At 39.3% G+C, this 22001-nt stretch overlaps 2 protein-coding genes across 3 annotated transcripts; one reads left to right on the top strand and one right to left on the bottom strand.

The window, feature by feature from the left end:
- Positions 1–1181: 1181 nt before the first annotated feature.
- commd5 (COMM domain containing 5) lies at positions 1182–11975 on the bottom strand. The gene is made up of 7 exons (XM_088596857.1): positions 11524–11975; positions 10405–10565; positions 9980–10008; positions 8309–8359; positions 6660–6755; positions 4222–4297; positions 1182–1366 (listed from the first exon to the last, which is right to left on the bottom strand). Exons 1-7 carry the CDS (start codon positions 11666–11668, stop codon positions 1265–1267), a joined length of 660 nt encoding a protein of 219 aa, XP_088452983.1. The 5' UTR covers positions 11669–11975; the 3' UTR covers positions 1182–1264.
- Positions 11976–12569: 594 nt separating this feature from the next.
- On the top strand, positions 12570–21639 carry fam199x (family with sequence similarity 199, X-linked). Of its 2 annotated transcripts, none has more exons than XM_088596855.1 (7): positions 12570–12679; positions 13649–13835; positions 15898–16117; positions 16415–16567; positions 17325–17486; positions 17869–18123; positions 18762–21639. In XM_088596855.1, the coding sequence occupies exons 2-7, from the start codon at positions 13669–13671 to the stop codon at positions 18930–18932; spliced, it is 1128 nt and encodes a 375-aa protein (XP_088452981.1). In that variant the 5' UTR covers positions 12570–12679; positions 13649–13668; the 3' UTR covers positions 18933–21639. The 2 variants fall into 2 exon arrangements, with proteins under 2 accessions (XP_088452981.1, XP_088452982.1); XM_088596856.1 differs by having other exon boundaries at positions 12601–12679; positions 13602–13835.
- Positions 21640–22001: the final 362 nt, after the last annotated feature.

Genomic DNA, 22001 nt, shown 5'->3' with positions numbered 1-22001 from the left:
GTAGAGTACTCTTTATATTTTTATAAAGAAGGTCAGGTGCGTTTTCTATTCATTTATCTTGGCAAATGAATTGAGCGCAGACCGTCGTTTGCAATGACGACCTGGATACCCATTTATACAGGAGGGCGTTTACAGGAGCAATGCAATTGAAGTTTGTACCTTACACATATGCAAAGTAGCCGTTCAGGAGCCCTAGATGTTAATACAGTGCTGCCAGAATTATTCATTTTTACAGTTAAACAACAGAAATAATGTTTTCGTGCATGTCGGATAGAGTCTTCAGCAAGTGAGCCTTGAGGGTGTTTTATGAACTTTTTTAACAATAAAAAAACTATTAATATTAAATTAATAAGTGCTTCACATACCGTTCGTATTGGTTCGGATTCACTCCATCCACTACTTAAGCGCAGGTTAGTTTCAGGAGCCCAGATTGACCAAATCTGTACTTCTCAGTCAATACAAAATTCAGACTGAAAATCTGAACGCGTGTTTGCAGAGAGCGATACTTCGGGGATAGCAGTTGACTATTATAGCCGCAACTTTACACGAGATACGTATACCATGGTTCCAGTTGAAATGGATAGAGAACATTTTCTATGCCTTTATGGCAGCTTTAATTTAACAACGTAGAAGGAAATCAAATCTTTTAGGACTTTTTAATTACTTAATATCAGTAGAACCTGTTTTTGTGTGTCCGTTCTCTAAGTCAACTAATAAAACTGATTAAACTAATAAAACTATCCTTCTATGGGGTTATGGAACTAATAAGAGCACAGGTTACCTTCTCACCACCTTGAAAATACAACCATAACACCACGAGGAGCCTGGAACTTACATGGGAATCTGTTAAGAGCTAAATACTGTCAGAGGGCTGATAAAGTATTTACTTAAACATACTGTAGCATGGCACTTGAAGATCTATGCAGATAATACAGATAATAATGTGCAAAAACTTGCACATTTTCTTATTGAGTGTTTGAAGCAAGGTATTTACACTGATATGTTTTTCCTACTATCCCGATTTCACGATTACAACTAAAACAGCTAGGAATTTCTTCCAATTTCACAGTTTCATCTCCACTACTAATTCATCTGGAGTGGCACCTACTGTAACACAGGAAGGACTGGCGATCCGAGAGAAGATGACAGCTGATGATGTTTTGAAATGCAGTCAGACACTGTTAGAAACACAATTAGCTTGCTTTATTCACCATATATAAAAAAGGGGCAACCCCACAGAATGATGACCCATGGCAAAACGATGTCAGTCTTGGATTTGCAGCACACTTCGTTTCTCCAGATCATTCATTTCCTTCAGGATAAGTGCAACATTGTAGCGAAGCTCCTGGAACTTGGAAACTGGCAGCTTAGAAGAAAAAAAAAACAGTTGTAAACTGATTGGTCATTTACTCTGCAGCTATTTTTTATTGTCCATTTTCCTAAGTACTACGCCTGTATCCTTATATTTGACACAACACCATCTATGGATCACAATAGATACCAACCAGTCTTTTAACAAGTGAATGATACTTTTTCAGGCCATTTTAAACAGGTTGCTTTTTCACTTGGTGTGGAAGGAATTGAGAAAACTGCTCTACATGATGAAAACAGTGTTTACTGGAGCTCACATGCCACAGTTGGTAGGCTTCACCCAGCATTAGTTGGTGTGCAGCAGTTATAATTTCAAAATCAAATATTTATTCTATAGCCAAGTTAGTAGAGAGATTGCCAAACCATTCTATTCCTCACCTCTCTGGTCAACTGTCTCCTACAAATGTCAACCTAAAGAATCCAAACAGTGGTCCCTCGATTTAGGAAGGTTTATCAAATGTCTAGCAAAATACTGAGCATCTGCCAGTTTAAGACAGCCTCTACAAAGAATTTATTGTGCCAAGCATGTCGTAGAACTCCTGTCTTTTGTGTAAAGTCAAAGGCTTTTTAGGATTGTATATCTGCATTTATTTTTGATTCATAGCTGTAATTACAAGTTAGTAACTTGCACACAGTAACTTGCTTTGTATCTGTTAAATATTTTTTAAACTGGGGGTTGTGCTGTTTGAATGAAAGATACAATAAAATAATCCCAAAACCAATGTCAAAATCCTAGAGGTATCCGAGTCTGCTGTAATGTGCCTCATCCCAACCTTCCACTCAGACTCTGTGACATGACACACTGATAAAACGTTCATTGTTTAAACACCTACGCTAAATAACTGAGGTTATATTTAGCATGTCTGTGTTGAAATCCACATTACTCTCGTTGAACTATGTAATGCTTCTTGAGAGTCTCTGGGCATGTGCATAAAACACCGTGAGGGCTTTTAAAGAAACTAACAACTTCATACTATTATTAATGGCATTTTAATCTTTTTATAGTCTTATAGTTTTCTTTATTTCTTCTTCTATGGTAAAGAAAACAGCAGAAGAGCCCCTACCTGCATGACACAATGTTGTGTAAGTAAAATATTTTGTTGGATGGAATCGTTTACTAAGGCTGAACAAACAGAAGAGCTCTGACTAGCATTTTCTCTAAAAGGAATAAAACTGATGAATGGCTGAACATTTTTTTTCAGATAGCTTTCAGATGAGCTCTATTCAATGCTTTTGCTTTGCTTCCTCAGATACCGTTGAGTCTCAAACAGTTGTGCCACTCTGCACATATTCTTTCCTCCTTGGTTTGGTCTGGCTTGGACAAGTATCATGATCTCCAAGAAGCTGACAGAATGTTGGTTTTTACAATATAAAAGAAATGACACTTTTTTACAATGTCAAAGAAGTTGCAATCCTCAAACACTGGCTTCCAAGAGCTACACTTAGTATTCATGGGATGCTGGACATCTTTGTTAATATGAGCGATAATCAATAATTGCTTCATTGATGGCACTTTGCCATTATCCTTCTATGAAGGATAATTCTCAAGGTATGAACTGATCATCAAACATTCTTCAGACTCTAATTGTGAAACCAAACTCACAGCCCTGGAGTGTGTTTATTTGGAAGGTTTTGATCTTACTGTGTGGACTGTTAAGTTCCCGTTTTCTCATATATCTCAGTACTGACAGTTACTGGGAAATCCATTTCTGTCAAGGCACAAACTGTAGTATCATCAGTGATGATTGAAGTCTGGGTGGTTTAAGTATTATACTGGAGATTAAATAATTTTCTGTCCATTTGGTAAGTATTCTGCACTCCAGCAGGGAGACTGTCTCATGTCAAATGGAGTGTGTCACTCAAATATATTGAAATATAGAGCTTGGGTGATGACATACAGTTCCCTTATTTGACTCCTGTCTGGATTACAAAGGAGTCTGTCATTGATCCATTAGTAAGGATTACTGAACACACCATCATGAAACAGGTGAAGGATGATGATGAATTTTGGAGAACACCCATGCATCAGCAGGATCTTACAGATCAACACCTCATGATAAAGTCAAACATCTTTGTCAAATCCAAGAGTCCTTAGAAGGGAGGCTGGTGCTCCCTACATTTCTGATGTAACTGATGAACTGTTAAAATAATTTAATGTCAGCCATCCTTCATGAGGCTTTGAATCCACAAGGCATCAGGCATCAGGCATCAGGCATCAGGCATCAGGCATCAGGCATCAGGCATCAGGCTTCAGCCAGAGGAAAGAGACATGTACCATACTCTGGATGATTAAGCTGGATGTAGAGAACGGGTATATGCAGTAATTATGCAAGTATAATGGTAAACCAGCATTGCCTGTTAATTTGTGATGAAGAATCATGAGGCACTCAAGACCAGACTTGTGAGGTACTGACAATAATAAGTTACAACACAGCAGTCATAAAGAGGTTGATGATGTCATTCTTGATGTCACATTCCCTTCCAGAAAAACGTATTGCCATTTCCTTGTTCCTTATGATGCCCTTCTCTAGCTCATGATGTCCTGGATCGTCTCGGTCTGGACAGTTCACGAAGGTTGTGATGTTGCAGATCCCAAATTTTCATTCTCCCTTTTACAATATGTTTTTTTGACAGCATGAAGGCGATCCCTCTGTATCTGAACTGATTTTGCCATGTGTGGCACAGTACCCCTCACAGTAACTATAACAACCTGAAGACTTAAGGGGTCCCTCTGCATGTAGCCCTGTCAATGCTGACCCAACATTGCCCATCGTCCAGGCTCCGGGCAAGGATAGTGGAACCCAACAGCATAAGCAGAAAAGTACAATTCAGTAGGAAACTCATCTTTACCTCAAAACGATGGGCACTTCCGTCTGTTAGCTTCATCTGCATCAGAATGGAGGGTTGTAAAGCTCGGGCTAAGGAGCTGTTGGTCACAAAAATGGCTGTTTATTTTTCTTGCTATCAGTTGAGCCTAAAGTCAGTACACAAAGGACTCATAAAATATATATTTTTAAAATAATACACATATCACCTACACTGATATGTTAATTAATCAATTGGTTCACATTGACACGCCGGAGAGCTTTTATACAGCAGGATATTATACTGGAGCACTCTGAATGCAGTACCTTGTTCTCAGATACAAAAACAGTGCCCCACCTGGGATATAGGATTATATAAGATCGCTTTATCAGCCATATACAATTTCTTGTATTAGGAATTGGTCCTTTCGCATACCCCAACTTGCTCTCCATGAGACACACAGACAGAGAGAAGCTTGGGGTCAGAGCGCAGGGTCAGCCATGTATATGGTGCCCCTGGAGCAGTTGGGGTTAAGGGCCTTGCTCAGGGGCCCAATGGAGTAGGATTCCTTTGCTGGCCGCAGGATATGAACCGACAACCTTGCAGCCACGGGCGCAGATCCTGAGGCACACATCCTTCCGATAAGTGCACAGTCCTCAAAACTAGTCCACAAAACGTAAACCCAGCACAGTCCTAATTGTTTTCTGAGGAGTCTCCAGTCTGTATAATACATTTTAAACTACACTAAACTTGCATAATCCCTCTTAACTGAATGCAAAAAATCAATCAACTTCCTTGCATTTATCACTAAAAACATTTTAAACTTTACAAGCATATTGAATTCAAATTTCATAAACTCATGTTCCATGAAATGCAATAATATATGGCAGTTCCTATGGGAAACATGGTACTCACTAAGCATATCTGCATTTTTAAGAACAAGTGTATATATACAGTATATATGAAATTCTGATAATATACCATTCCAGCATTATGTTAACAGCCAGGTGTGTTTATTTATGTCATCTATAGAAATAGACAAATAGACTAGTAAAATACTTACTAAATTCAAGGAAAGGTAGAAGACACATCTATGTATAGCTCACAGAATCCCTTTTGGTTTTTAATACTGGGATTTAAAAGCCATGAGCTATTTTTATCCAAGTCACATTAATCTCTGTCTGTACTGTTGTGTTATAAAAGTAGAAAACATTAGAGAAAATTCAAATATATATATATTTATTACTATTAAATCATAGAAAACGTTGTGAATACCCTTTAAAATGTATTTTTATTTTATTATAAATATTCCTAAATTCAGGTATTTCTGGATTTTCTGCCAATGTATAGTAATACATTAATCTTCCAACTGGAGGAACACCCATGCATGATTAAAGGACAGTTTACTCTCTGTGCTCAGCCAGTTATTGACTTAAGACTGCTTCAACACGCCAGAACTCAAGGCAGTTTGGCAAAGTGGACCAGTGGTTGAGTCCAGGGTTACACTAGAACATTCAGAAGCTTTACTTGTGACCCAAGCTGGAATTTAGCCTTGCCTCCAGTGGTGAAAGTCCTGAAATAGCACTGAATTTAACCACTGTGGCATGTAGCCCTAAGACATGGCTTATATAAGATAACTTTATTGGCCATATACAATTTCTTGTATTAGGATTTTGTCTTTTTCGCATACCCCAACTTGCTCTCCATGGGACACACAGACAGGGAGAGAAGCCTGGGGTTAGAGCACAGGGTAAGCCATTTATACGGCGCCCCTGGAGCAGTTGGGGTTAAGGGTTATGATTACCTATAATCATAGTATTTTCTTTAATACACTGCAAAATATTTTTTTAAAATTCCCAGCTACATATTCATTAACTTCATCCCAAATGCATAGCACATCATTTTTGTGCATCTATCACAAAAATAACCCTGCCAGCAGCAAACGTGATTGGAGTTCTATGTTAAAAAGGAAAGTGTTGAATTATCCAAACAGCAGCTTCAGCATTGGCTGTCTTATCAATACTCTGAGTAACACAGAAGGGGGTATAATACCTGCACACATTAGTAAGAACCTAATGAAATAGAGATAAAGAGAATACATAATAGTGCATTATACAGGTAAGACAATAAAACTGTGGATACATCCGTTATTCATAATACTAGAATGATGCACTGACGAAATTTGCCATTCAAGATTGATTGATGAAAGAATATGTATTGTATAACAAAGACATTAAAAAAGGTTTTGCTACAATAAAACAAACAGTATTCGGCTCGTCATTTATACCATTTTAATGCAGTATTATTACAGAGCACTCACACTGTTCTTGTGCTTAGTAGGTGGGGGTTAATTACAGTTCAGAGAAACCCTGTGCTTTGAAAACTGCTTTCTCGATCACGTTGCATCTGTGAAGCAGGTGTTGTTTGACTTTGAAGCACCGATCATTGTAAAAAAATAGTAATAATGGCTTAAGTGACTTTACCTTGTTGAAATGGCCACATCCACTCTCCACCTAAAATCCTCAATTCCTGGTAATTGAGGGCCCTGCTGAGAAGCTGCAGCTTCAAGTGCTGATCGCCTGAAACGATTCATAACGGCAATGGCATTCATTTAGCACGCACGTGACAGGGCACTCAGGACAGCAATGCCAATCCCATCTGTACACGACATGTGAAAAGAAGAAAAGGGGCATTTTGATCTTCAAAGACTCACAATCGATATGAAAGTCAAAATCTTCACTGTGATGTGCAGTGACGATTTTTTTTATGCATAAAGCACGGCCACTTCATCGTGGCACAGAAAAGAAACGGAAAATAAAAACTGAAAACGAAATACTAAAGTGCTGAGGGCGACCCACTTGTAGGCTTCTGTAGACGACGAGCAAGTTCTCGAAATTCACACGAAGAGAAACCGTTGCTCTTAACTCTGTGGAAAGCGTCATAGAGCAGAATGTCTGCAGAACGACCACAGACCTGTCCACCAGCCTTTTCGATTCAGATTTCAGTTAAAAAAGTTCACTTTTTCACATTTAAAGAGGCCCTAAAATGAGCCACAGATATGGAAAACCATGTACAAATTAAAAAAATCCAAGCTCCCAATTTGTCCTAGAGACTATAAAACAAGGTATGAACATACAAATGTACTGTAGTGGTAAATGTAAAGAAGAAATATTGTTGGCCTAAATACTGAGGATTTTCTTCCCATTACACATCCCCACTTAGTTTTCGATTCGGAATATAATGCAAAAGAAGAACTTCCAGAATACCTCACATTTTATTTACATATGTTTACACGAACATGTATGCCACAGTTTAATATTGAGGTTGAAATGCAACAGATTCAATTTGTTTAATTAAATAGGAGATTCAAGTACACGCACCAATAAAGCAATTTCAACCAGTGGTGAGAGCTGATGTGACTGACGCATGTCACACTTGACTAATGAAAGTCTCCGAACAATCCCAGCCCATTGCTGAGTGCATCTAAAATGTGGCTCCTGTGCCACATTATGTAACTAGTCAATGGCAAAACTAAACAGGTGCCCCTGCTCATCCACCCAGACTGACACACACCCAAAGCCAGCTATACAGTTTTCCTCCTTGCTGAAATCCCTGAGGTTAGTTTCTATATGTTTGGTAAACAAAATCAGTATACTGGCATTACAAAACTTAGGTGCTTAAAAAATATTTTACAAATATCTCACTGTTTATCTATGCATTTTTTTATTTTCTCTAACTGAATCGGACCTTCATAGCACAAACCCTTTTAATCAGTTTTGAATACATATTTTAATATTTAATCTTTAATATTAATAATCAGCTTTACATAATCTTGAAGTACATTTTTAAAATACATTAAATGGATTAATGACGGGCTCTTGCTTTACTGGTGTCAGATTTTATGCCTACAATTTTCTTAATTATGCAACCATTCTCTTAGTTGAGATGTCTATGAGATAGGCGATTGCATTTCCCCTTAAATTTCAAATGTGGCCAAAACGAAGATTAAGGAAGCTAACTAGAACAAACATCCGCCTCTCCAAGCTTTTAAATCCCAGCGGTATTGACAAAAACACAGGAGGTGACGTACGTTATCAAACGCTTATCTTTAAAAAATAAAAGTTCAACAAACCTGTTCCCAAAAACCACACTGGCAAAGTCTGTAATGAACTCCTCCGATATCCTGTAATGAAAAAAAATAGAATGGGATAGATCAGAGGTTCTTGTCCTTGACAAATCTAACAGCAAAACCGTATTCCTGTGTTTTTTTATTCAAATTCGCCCTTTGCTTTAAATTGATCTAATTTGTTGTAAGAGCAATTGTATTAACAAGGTCTGTGGCCTTTTTATCTGGATGAGTCCCTTCATTTACATTGCCGTTTCTCTCTCGATCTCAACCAAACGCCACTTTCTGCCAACACATACTGCAGCTGAGAAAATCTGCGTGATAGTGGGGGAAATCATTTTATAATACACTAGAAGGAAAGCAATGTGCTAGTATGGCGGTATGCCCTGCTGTCTCACAGCTATTGGATACTGTCTTTGGTTTTATTTGTGGGTTTTTGCTGGGTCCCCCGGTTTCCTGCCACCTAACCTGGGGAAGGCAGGAAGTGGCTAGCTTGACAAACAGAATGGCAGAGACGAAGGAGCTCATAGAAATAATATCAGGCTTGTTGTGAAAAAAAGGTATCATACTATGCATTATTACTGAAACAGCATAAGGCTTTAGAAGTGGGCTTGACTGAATATGATGTTAAAGAGGAACTGCAGTCCCAATTTCTCAGACTATGTATGAATGTTGGTAACAAAATAAATTAATTGACAGAAAATTTGAGAAATTCCAAATTAAGCGCAAAATCATGAACGTTGTGAAAGCACTGTATGTTGTCAGACATTCCTGGTCTTGCCACGGGCGATTGTGATGTAAAACCAGCCCTTCCTGCTCACTAGTCACAGTAATGAGTAATGTAATGTGCGAGAGAATAAGTACAGGTTGTGACATTTCACCGTTGAAGTGTTCCAACGTGATCTGCATGCAGGATTAACAAGTAAGTTGCGTTTGTCAGCCTCGAAGTCGAGAGCAATATTTCCCCTGGATTAAAAGAGATGTATTCACAAGCCTGCGTGTTTACGATGTGATAGAGCCACTTCACCTCACCAGAAGTCTGGCTGCCTCGTTCTGAATCGTAGAATATGGCGCCGTGCTTACCTGGAAATTTAGTCTATTTTGTAAAAATGGAGCTTTTACACGTTACTGTATAAGTTTTACTTTCATTATGGTTTGAAATGCACTCATCAGTACTGTTTCTTTCTAACCTAAAAAAAATAGCTTTGCAGGTCCACTTTAAAATTGGTCATTTAATTTTCTGAAATGAGAATCATGTTGACAGTACATTTTCCACAACTATAATTTTTCTGTGTTTCATGTCACCTTTCAAAGACATGCTATGTAGCCTTCCTAGACTGTTCTAACCTCTGCCCGTGTTTGTATTACTGTAGTGGACTTAGTTCCTGTATTGAGCCCTGTGTTTCTGGGATGGGCTTTATACTGTACATCCCTTACAAGGAAAAAGTGGCTTTCTAATGATGGATTGACCGTAAGAGTTCGATTCATCATGGTAGAGGAAAGATACCAAACTCTAACAAGAAGATTAGCAAACAAACAAATCTTGTGCCACCCCAAGTCAGTTTTGAATTTTGCCAACCAATGCATAGCTGACTATCAATACATTACATGAATCAATACATTATCAAACATTAAATGTGAAATTATAAAATAAGTATGCTTAGATGTTAAAATTACCTGAGTTCCCTTAAATCTTCTTTAAATACCTAATACAGAAAGAGATTTTGAATTAGTGCCTTCAATTCACATCAGTTTTTACAAATATGCATTTGTTACAATTACTGCTTTACTGTTTTGATCCTCTTTTTAAAACCCAAATCCTCCTTGTAATCAAAGGTTTGGCTAGCACAGAACAAATAGGATTATTGTATAGAATATCCATTTATACCTAAAATACAAAAATATGCAGTTTAGTTGCATTATGATAAAAGCAAACTGTGGAAAAGTAAAAGGCATCTTAAAATTTCTGTAATGACATGTGAGAGCAACGTCTGTAATTTGAAAAATAATTCAGAAAAAAAAACTCCTCCCAAAAGTATATTCTAATGTTATTACAATAATAAAACTCGGCCTTGCTTGCCATGAACTAGTCCCGGACTTACCTCTTGTTTTAGTGATGACGTAGGAAGGCGCAGGGCTTCTTTGAGAAGCCCATACATTCCTGCAATGATGTAGCTCAGCTGCTCTTCAGTCAGTGTTCCACTTTCAGCTATCATTCTCACAGACTCCCTACAGTCCTTTCCTTCAAGTGCGTTTACAACAGCTGAGGAACACACAAACCACTGGTTACTTCGTGCATTCATCCCGGTCTGCACCTGTAAGTTACATATCTGGCACTGTGTGTATGTTGATGGGTCACACACAGATGTGATTCTCAAAGCTGCAAACTCCTTCAACTGTTCCAGGGCTCAGAAGAAGTGCCTGAAGCCATAAATGAGATCAACTAATAGGGAGCTGGAATTAAGAACAGAAGACTGTAGTTCTCTGTGACCAGAGCTGTTTTTTGGTGGTGATTGAGGGCTATATCATTTCGGTTTTTGATGTTTCTTCATAAACCTGTCACTAAGCACTTTTTAAACTGCCACGTGACTACACAAGTCAAGCATTCTGTATTAGCGAGGGCGTAATTCACTTAACCAAAAAGATTTGCTTTCGCACTCCGATAAACACAGCAATATACACCGTACTTATTTCTACGTTCAGCTGGAAATCATTCCATATTTGATTAATCAGTCGGCAAATCAATAAATCAGATCGTGAGTGGAAAATCTGCATGTCAACAATGTAGTGAACAAGAGTAGACTGGAAGTGATTTATGTAATATACATAATATACATTTTAAGGACGCAATTGAAAACCATACTGTACACCCCAAGCTTGTATTGTACATTCTTGAATAGTTTATCGAGAGCTCCCTCAAGTGGTGTTTGCTTGTGACAGAAGTGATTTCCCAAATATCTGAAGACGGAACAGCGCTACAACCACCCAATTCTGGCTGGTGTTCATGCAGAAATGCGTTGAGTTTAGGTAGCCAAAAATGATGACCGGATGCAGGCGCATAATTATTTAAACTAGCGTTAAATACACAGGCAGTATTACTACAAATGTAATATGCAACTTCTGATAAAATCGGTCAATCCAAAATAAAATAATCGGACCGGAATAGGCTAGAAATAAGCCAGGCAGACCAAAATACGAAGCAAACGTCATTCTTGACTTACCTTTTAGTATCTTTCTGAACAATTCTTTATCTAAATTCTTCAGATGTTTTACCATGATTTCTACTTCGGAGGGTATCCTTGCGCCAAGAAAACTGGTCCTGTCCGTCATTTGCACACCTGGTTTCCCGATAGCAGACACCGACATGACTGGTGATCCTGCTCAGCTCGTGTAATTACGAGAGACCCGTTAAATATATTTTATATCCCGGTATATTTATCCAGAAGTACCGGTTAAAGTCAGCTCTGTTTAACACCCACTTTGGAAATACAATTCAGTCGACGTCGTTCCCATAAATCTCGTAAACTCGTTCAGAAAATACGCCTCAGTCGTGCATTGTTCATTGCATCGCGTTATTTTAAGAGAAATTTGAGATGATCGAAATAGCATTCCCTGCCAGTGTTTTGATGCCGACAAGCTCTCGGTGCGTTTCCGTGAATGACACCCACGTGATCGAGACCCGTCTCAGATTAGCGCCCAGCCGTGGCGCGCCTCCTGCTGGGAAACATTGGTATTGCAGCCTTTCGTACCTGTTGACGCTGTGGCGGGGCTGTGTACCGGCGCCTTGGATGAACCCTGTAACACCGAACCTCGGCAGTATTTGGGAAAGTCGATCACAAGAACAGAATGAAAGCAACAAAAACGTGTCAGTCAGTTAAGCAGACTAAATACGTCAGAGCAATAAGATAAAACTTATGAAGTTTAAGCAGGAGGGAGATTCAGATCAAGTACATGAATTTAAATTGCATAGCGGACTCCTAATTTTCATTTTTCTGCTCCTAGCCCTGTCTCGCTACCTGTCGTTCAGACACAGCACCATAAAAGGAAACGGAGACAACCTGTGAGGTTTACTTCGAGGTTTGCCGATCTTACAATTGTCCAAAACTATTCGGCACCCCCTTATAGTTTAGGCTTGTCGAAGAAATTGTCAGAATTCAAAATTTCCGAAAAGATTCTTCCAAGTTAGGGGGGGGGGGGGGGGGGAGAAGGACTTTTGACATGAATAATCCGCCCGGCTAGAGGGCGCTCTAGTTACGATCACGCTGCCAACTCATCAGCTTCTGTGACGTCATCGGAGTTACCTAGGGAAGAAAGGAAGTGGCGTAGCTCCGGCAAATGGAGTGGGAGAGAAGTAGGAGCTCTGAGGAATAATATCAGGTTTGTTGTGAGATATTCGGAATATGTTTACCGGAGTAATATACAGCATTGGAAGAAAACTTGAGTGTGTAAGATGGTAAAATGGGCATTATTTGCAAAAAGAGAACAGTGTGTACTTTTTACTTAAGGTTTTAATGCGACTACGGCAGATTATCGAGTCCCTCCATGGCTCGTCTCGGATCAAGAGGATTTAGCGTGGTTTATGTACTTCGGTCATGCGGGAGATTCGTTTTAAATGCCTTGTGCTACGTGAGCAAGAAAAAAAAACTTTTAAGAATGTGCATTCCGTCTTCATGGTTTTGATTCCTAAAACGTAGTCGAACTTCGGAGTGTTAGCTAGCCCATTGAACGTGTTACGTGTAACAGTTTTCCGAAAAACAGAATCCCTCGTTTTCATTTCTGCCTGAGTTGCCGACCTGTTAGTGCAGACTTGTGGGTTTTTTTTAAACAGTTCTAAGTAATTGCAAAAGTCGTGATTTAAATGGGGGAGGGGGTGGGGGAGTGTAGCGACATTTTGGGACTTTCTGCTTTAAAAGAATTAACCGGAGGTGTCTGGAGGTAAAATGGCAGGAGTGTGCCTCTCTCTTCTTTTCGGATCAGAGCAGAAACGCGCACTGACCGCAGCCCTGCAATTTTGCTCCAAGGCGGGTGTCGTATCTGTGGCAGTGAGTTGGCCAGCTTCCTCGGCCAGTTACTTTTTGTCAAGGCTGTCTCTACGAGCTTGAGTTGGTGTAGACGTTGGTTTTGAAACGAAGAGCTCTGGATCCTAAGGAATTCCACCATTAAATGCACCGGTAGAGCCGTATAAGCATTGTGAAGACCAGCACACATGAAAGAAAATGTTTGTGGAATGTGTCTTTTAAACGAGAAACTGTTCTTCTTTTTTTTTATCCCCGCTCTTTTTAAACCTTTTGGTTTGAAGTCTCTGTGCTGAACGTGTCCAACATCGTTCTGTGCTCTTGGTTGTAGTGCGTCGCCTCTGTGCACAAATGTCGGAAAATCTCTACGAGAAGTTCCTGGCACCCGAGGATCCATTTCCATTGCTGGCCCAGCGAGGGAATCTCAGCGAAGTTGCCACCTTGGATGGCAGCGACTTCGGCTGCCAGCTGTCCTCCTGCCACAGAACGGACCCTCTCCATCGGTTCCACAGCAACAGGTGAGGGGCGGCGGTAGGGGGCTTTCCTGTCCCTGTTCGCAAGCAGCGTGGAAGAACTGCTCTTGGCTCTTGTCCAAAGTAATGAGTTTTAAACACTTTTATGCAGCCAGATGTTTTACTGGAGGGAGCTGGGAAACGTACAGTGCCTTGCGAAAGTATTCGGCCCCCTTGAACTTTTCAACCTTTTGCCACATTTCAGGCTTCAAACATAAAGATATACATTTTTTATTTTATGTGAAGAATCACCAACAAGTGGGACACAATTGTGAAGTGGAACGAAATCTATTGGATTTTTGAAACTTTTTTAACTAATAAAAAATTGAAAAGTGGGGTGTGCAAAATTATTCGGCCCCCTTGCGTTAATACTTTGTAGAGCCACCTTTTGCTGCGATTACAGCTGCAAGTCGCTTGGGGTATGTCTCTATCAGTTTTGCACATCGAGAGACTGAAATTCTTGCCCATTCTTCCTTGCAAAACAGCTCGAGCTCAGTGAGGTTGGATGGAGAGCGTTTGTGAACAGCAGTTTTCAGCTCTTTCCACAGATTCTCGATTGGATTCAGGTCTAGACTTTGACTTGGCCATTCAAACACCTGGATACGTTTATTTGTGAACCATTCCTTTGTAGATTTTGCTGTATGTTTGGGATCATTGTCTTGTTGGAAGATAAATCTCCGTCCCAGATTCAGGTCTTTTGCAGACTCCAACAGGTTTTCATCCAGAATGGTCCTGTATTTGGCTGCATCCATCTTCCCCTCAATTTTAACCATCTTCCCTGTCCCTGCTGAAGAAAAGCAGGCCCAAACCATGATGCTGCCACCACCATGTTTGACAGTGGGGATGGTGTGTTGAGGGTGATGAGCTGTGTTGCTTTTACGCCAAACATATCGTTTTGCATTGTGGCCAAAAAGTTCGATTTTGGTTTCATCTGACCAGAGCACCTTCTTCCACATGTTTGGGGTGTCTCCCAGGTGGCTTGTGGCAAACTTTAGACGAGACTTTTTATGGATATCTTTGAGAAATGGCTTTCTTCTTGCCACTCTTCCATAAAGGCCAGATTTGTGCAGTGTAAGACTGATTGTTGTCCTATGGACAGACTCTCCCACCTCAGCTGTAGTTCTCTGCAGTTCATCCAGAGTGATCATGGGCCTCTTGGCTGCATCTCTGATCAGTCTTCTCCTTGTCTGAGCTGAAAGTTTAGAGGGATGGCCAGGTCTTGGTAGATTTGCAGTGGTCTGATACTCCTTCCATTTCAAGATGATCGCTTGCACAGTGCTCCTTGGGATGTTTGAAGCTTGGGAAATCTTTTTGTATCCAAATCCGGCTTTAAACTTCTCCACAACAGTATTACGGACCTGCCTGGTGTGTTCCTTGGTCTTCATGATGCTCTCTGCGCTTTCAACAGAACCTTGAGACTATCACAGAGCAGGTGCATTTATACAGAGACTTGATTACACACAGGTGGATTCTATTTATCACCATCAGTCATTTAGGACAACATTGGATCATTCAGAGATCCTCGCTGAACTTCTGGAGTGAGTTTGCTGCACTGAAAGTAAAGGGGCCGAATAATTTTGCACGCCCCACTTTTCATTTTTTTATTAGTTAAAAAAGTTTCAAAAATCCAATAGATTTCGTTCCACTTCACAATTGTGTCCCACTTGTTGGTGATTCTTCACATAAAATAAAAAAATTATATCTTTATGTTTGAAGCCTGAAATGTGGCAAAAGGTTGAAAAGTTCAAGGGGGCCGAATACTTTCGCAAGGCACTGTACCTTGCTCAAGGGTACAACTGCAGTGCCTGACACTGGGAACTAGTATTCGTTTCCTCTCATTTCTGAAACGTCCTTTTGAATAATAAACATGCATTACAGTGTACTGTGAACCTTGAAAAGTGGCACCATGAATTTTCGCACAATCCATCACTGTCTTGTATATTGTTTTGCGTGAGCACGTTTAATTTCATCCCTCCTCTCGGAGTTTGCATTTATTTTAATGATTGGGCGAAAACGTCTTGGGGTTGAGTTTAAGATGGTAAAGTGCTCTGTGGATGCGCGTTTTCAGATGGAACCTCACGTCTTGTGGAACAAGTGTGGCAAGCTCCGAGTGCAGTGAGGAACTTTTCTCCTCCGTCTCGGTTGGGGATCAAGATGATTGCTACTCCCTCCTGGACGACCAGGAGTTCACTTCGTTCGACTTGTTCCCAGAAGGCAGTGTCTGCAGCGATGTTTCTTCCTCTATCAGTACCTACTGGGACTGGTCAGATAGTGAGTTCGAATGGCAGGTATGTCCAAAGAGTTTCATGTTCGTAAGAAGCCTATTATTGAAAGATGATTAGGTTGCTTTCAAGAGTTAGCTTTTGGGTCTTAATGTATCGAAAAGAAAAATAATCTCTGTTTTGAAGGAGTGGGGACAGGAAAACCACAGATTTGCTTAATTTCTATTTACTCTTAATAGTTAAACTATACCTTTGCAAGTATAGTAACTTTTGGAAGTAAAATCAGTAACAAATGTCGTGTTTTGTCTGGTCAGGATTCTTCCTAAATGCTCACTTGGAAACTCACTACATTTTCCTTCTCAGCTGCCAGGAAGTGACATAGCAAGTGGAAGTGATGTACTCTCTGACATCATACCCAGCATTCCCAGTTCTCCTTGCCTTGTCCCAAAGAGAAAAAGCAAACCACACCGCAATCTGGATGAGCTAGCCTGGAGTGCAATGACAAATGACGAGCAGGTACATCTAACTGACAGGAATAATATATACTTTAAACGTGTGTCCGAGATTATTCGTTACGCGATATGAGACACAGATTAGACTTTAAGTTATTTTGAAGTAGAAATCTATGTGGAAATGTTATACACTGCAGAGCATTCTTTAAGATGCATGGTTTGGAATTGAAATGATCTATTTCTTAAACTTGGTGCATTGGTATATACTGTAAAGGTCTTTTAAGGCAGGGCATGGTTAGTAGTTAGTCATCTTTGTTTTTGGCTGTAAAATAAGTTCAAAGCATTTTCCTAATGCTTTATTTTTGGTGTGCTTAGTGGTTATTTGCATGAAGCCTAAGTAGACAGTAATTCCGACCCATTAAAGCCACCATTAAAAGTGTAGTAGCCTATGTGAACAATGAAGGCAGAACAGGATTCTGCCTAAAACTAATTTCTTTTTCTGTTTCCAAATATCCAGGTGAACTTGGATTCTAAACAGATATGAATGATTGCAAAGATATATTTTACACTACTGCAAGCAAAACATTAAAACTGGCATTGTGTGAACATACTGTATCTTCAATAGGGCAAGGCTAATCTGTTACAACACTGTTCACAATTCACTTTCCTCTTTAGGGGGTTAAGAGTTTACTTCTGTGTCACAATGCTGTGGTGAGGGCTGACCCACATCGCAGGATGAGAAAATTACATTGCTGTGAACGCCTATTATTCCTGAGGTTGTTCCTTTCATTTTTATTCGTGTATGTTTTTTTCTTATGTAGGTGGAATATATTGAATACTTGAGTCGAAAGGTCAGCACTGAGATGGGACTAAGGGAACAACTTGACATTATAAAGATCATCGATCCATGCGCACAGATATCCCCCACTGACAGTGAGTTCATTATTGAACTGAACTGCCTGACAGATGAGAAACTAAAGCAGGTGAGGCACAATTTAATCTGAATCTTTTGATGATAAGTTTGAAACATACAGTAACATTTGTTTCAATTATACAATTGACCGCTCTGAACACTGTTGCTTTCTAAAGAATCGAGTGGCAGAATACTTTAAACGCTTCTTCCATCATTTCTGAGTATATAGAACAGGTTGCAGTAGATTGTTTAACAGTAAAAAAAAAGTAAAATCTTTTTGTCAGATCCTGGTTTGTGATGTTTCTGATTTGGATCTGTAGGAATAGTAACTATTTATGCGAGAATGTCCTGTCATTTGAAGTATTAAACCCTTTTTACATGCACATTACACGCACTAGCATACATTGCTAGTATTTTGAGATCCTTTGAGAGCCTCATTTTCTGTGACACAGGTGAGGAATTACATTAAGGATCACAGCTCCCGGCTGCGTCCGAGCAGCACCAGGGATAGCTGGAAGAGAAGTAGCTACGGCAGTGCCAGCACCAGTGGGGTGAGTGGTGCCAGCAGCAGCAATGCCAGCATGGTAAGCACTGCCAGTAGCAGCAATGGCTCTGTGGGCTCCAGCTGCAGTGCTGCCAACATGAGCCGGGCACACAGTGACAGCAACCTCTCCGCCAGCGCTGCCGAGCGGATCCGCGATTCTAAGGTAAGACCAGGCCTGTGGGTGTGCCAGAAACCATTTTCATGAACTGCAGTTCCAAGGCTGAGCATTAAAACGATAAATATCATTTATAAATCATTAGTGTAAGGTAAGATCACTTTATTAGCCCTACACAATTTCTTGCATTAGGAATTTCTTTCCACATACCGCAGCTTGCTGTCCATGAGACACACAGACGGGGAGCACCAGGGCTCTAGGTTTTTAGAACCAAAACAAATATGCTAGAATTGTAGTTTTGCATGCTGTCGTAAGAAGTGTACCGTAACGCAAACCGTTGATAATCAAGAATTAGTAATGATGACCATGATAAAGAATTAAACAATTTGTTTGATTGTACCCATTACAGAATTATTGAATTTTATTTTCCCTTGTCTGCAATAAGAACATTCTTGTAGGCGTCCTAAAATGAAGTCTTTGTAATTGCTGTTCTGGAATGGCGACCAGTAAAAAGTCGTTAGTACTCGCATACACATTCACAATCGCCTAGAATCAATGAGACGACAAGGCAGCAAGGTCCTGGGATTCATGTCATCAAAAGAGTGCCGATGTGGAGGAGCTGAACTTGTCTTTCTTTTCGTGATGAATTGATTTTGTCGGGCTTGCTCTCCCGTTGCTTTCGCCAGAAGCGATCTAAGCAGCGAAAGCTGCAGCAGAAGGCCCTGCGCAAGAGGCAGCTGAAGGAGCAAAGGCAGGCTCGCAAGGAAAGGCTGAGTGGACTGTTCCTCAACGAGGAGGTGCTCTCCCTCAAAGTGACGGAGGAGGACAACGAGGGCGACGTCGACATCTTGATGTGACGAGAGTGAATCCCTCAGTGTTCCTTCTAAGCCTTGGACTACGATGTGTGCCCCCTCTCCTTTCTCTTCTGGCAAATACTTCTGGGATGTTTGCTTTTGCCCATCGTACTTTTTTTTTTTTCCCCGTAAGAATTTCAAATGACGACATTCTCACTCCTAGTACAACAGACAAGACTGTTGGCAGAATTGCTTAAGCCATAAATGTCACGCTTGATAACCTGTTATTTTCTAATGCCACATTCCCCCTTCCTCTCTGTCCAGTCTTTATGTAGCACCTTACCTTGATGGAGTAAATAAGGCACTTATCTGCTAGTTAAGACTTAAAAGCTTTTACTTGCTTTAAAAACAATGCACATGGTCCTGGGGAGGCTTCATGAAATGTTTTAAAGATCCAGCAAAATGTTTAACACTAAAGCAATTTTTCAGTCTGCACCAGGGGGCAGCAGTAGACCGTGTCCAACCTGAAGATCTAAATTCCTCTAAAGCAGAACTGTTAACAGATATTTTTACATTAACGAGAGGGGGTCAGGGTGAAACCAGGCATAGAGGGAACACTGAAACAAGACTTGTGTATGCTAGGAATTCATAGCGGTTTGTGCCGTGAGGGAGCAAGAAAACTTAAATCAATTTTAAGTACTGCTGTTATGATATTTCCTACAAAAGCAAAGTTATATTTTTGGTTTTTCTGATAGTTTATTTAAGTTTAAGACATTTTTTGTTTAAAATTAGAATAGAAATGAAGGGAATAAAATACAAGTGTCAAGATTTCCACCTGATTTGTTGTATTAGTGGGACATTGTGTTTTTCTTTGTAAACTGGTCCATATCCTTCTTTCTTAGTTTGCATGGTGAATTCTAAGGGTGGGAGGGAGGGTTGAGGTTCAGTCCATGTTCCTAATTGTACAGTGTATTACAGTTTGGGAAGGAGAACAATATCACATCCTTTATACCTGGTCAGATTTTTTAAAGGTATCCGATGGAAGTATGGGACAATACAGTTTACTCCCTATGCAATTCACTCACGTGGTATATCATATCCTGTGGACATATTTTACTATTCTGACTTGGAACACTATGCTTCACAATGTGTGCTATATTATGTATATATATGTATTATATATGTATTTACTGTAAGGAGCTTGGGAAATCAAAGATAAAGGTTTACATACAGTAAGGTTGGGTTTCATTGCATTTTTTCTCTTGAGTGGATCTAGACCTTAACCTGTGTGAATGTGATATTCCCTTTGTAAGAACAGTATTCTTTATAATTTCTAAAAGGCTTATATTAGTCCAGGGAAATCTGTTCTGGAGATGTATAAATACTCCTTAAACGGAGATATCCAAAGCTATTTCATTTTTATAAAGATTTTATAGCTGAGTATATAATTTGTCAATATGAAAACATTGCAGATTTTTAAAAAATCTTCCCTTTTAGCCCCAGTGCTATTGTTAGTCGTATTGTTCATGTAGGGTTTACAAAGACCATCCTTGTTGATGTCTAGATTTTAACATTTCTGAGTTTAAGACATTAATGGGTTTATAAAGTGTGCTCTACAGTTGGGCCTAAAAGACTACATTTTTCAACTTGGAGAATTTGCTGTGAATTCTGTAATGCATTATTTTTTATTATGATGGTCTAATGAAAACATATTTGCAAAAGGTGTCATTTTGTCACTATGGTTTTGATTAACCTTTAAAAAGCAAAGTCATAAACTATGTATAGGTTCCTGTAAAAAAAATAACTTGTCCAAACATTATGGCATTCTGTCATTTTGCATATTTTTTTAGTTGTAAATCTGGAATATATTGATGTATGTTGATATAACGCATAAAGGACAGTACAATATTTTCTTCTAGCATTTGCTGAAGTGAAACTATTTTGTGGTAAATCTTTGAAAAACCTGAATAAAGCATAGTGTGGGGAATGCTGGCACTCCTAAGATTTACACTGAAGTGCTAATCAAAAGACATTTCAGGATTCTATATTAATGCTTTTGTCAAGTGTAGTTTAATTTAAATAAATGCCTTAACTTTAAATACCTTATATTTGGTATAGCCGATTTTATGGTATGGTCAGAATCACAGAATGATTTGTACGTTTGTGGTTTTTTGGATAAGTACTTCTAGCTTGAGCAAACAAAATTAAATAAGTAAAGTAAAAAGTAAAAAGTCTGAGAAGATTCCACTGAAACTTGTTCTTAGTTTAAAGATCACTTTGTGCAGTGATATTAAAGGAAAGCAGCTGGTAATTTCATGTTACTGTTCGATTGCTGTTATAACTGCAGAAAAAAAGTGTTTAGTATAATTTGTGCAATGAAAGAGATACTGTTAATGTGTGCTGACAACAAATACATAGACCTCCTTGGAATAATATGCACATGTTTAATTTTACAGAAAGTTAATGAACTCTGATTAATGTGTAGAGGAAAAAAAAATACCTCCCATTTCTCAGTGTGTTAAATATGCATTTTAATAATGCCAAATCATTTTGAAATTGAATAAACTGTACATTTTCAGTGTATTTAAAATAACTTTTCTATTTCAGTTTGTTTTTTCTGTTCAGTTTATGGCCCCTTTGTGCTTCTTTTAATCGCTGTTTCTCTTTGAGAAGTAACAGCGAGATTCTTTACTGAATACATTTGTCATCTCTTGGGTTCTTGAATATGGTTTCCTTTTTATATTTGGTGCAAATTAAACAAATATCTGTATTTTGTGCTTCTATATTGTTTCTTTTTTTCAAAAGAAAAGCTATTTTACCGTGATCTCTTGTAAAGGCCTCTGATTACAATCATTGTGCCACCTGCAGCTGAAAGAAATATGGGTTTCATTGATTTCATTGGTCTTAAACATTTGTGCCTCTATGATTACCTTTTAGCCAGCCAGTTAATGTCCGTCTCCTACGAGTATAAAACGGTATCATTTTCTATTGTGCTTTCTTATTTCAGTTGGTAGCGTAGTAGAATTTGCATTTTGTTTGCGTGAATGCAGTGTTAAGGTTGCATTTTCAGAATATGCTGTATTTTTTGTGTGTATTAGTCTGTAGTGGTATCTGTATCCGCCTTTGTTCACT

Source organism: Lepisosteus platostomus, chromosome 10 (genome assembly GCF_059453375.1).
Source record: "Lepisosteus platostomus isolate fLepPlt1 chromosome 10, fLepPlt1.hap1, whole genome shotgun sequence".
Lineage (NCBI taxonomy): Eukaryota > Metazoa > Chordata > Actinopteri > Semionotiformes > Lepisosteidae > Lepisosteus > Lepisosteus platostomus.
This window is presented reverse-complemented; position numbering and strand designations above follow the sequence as displayed.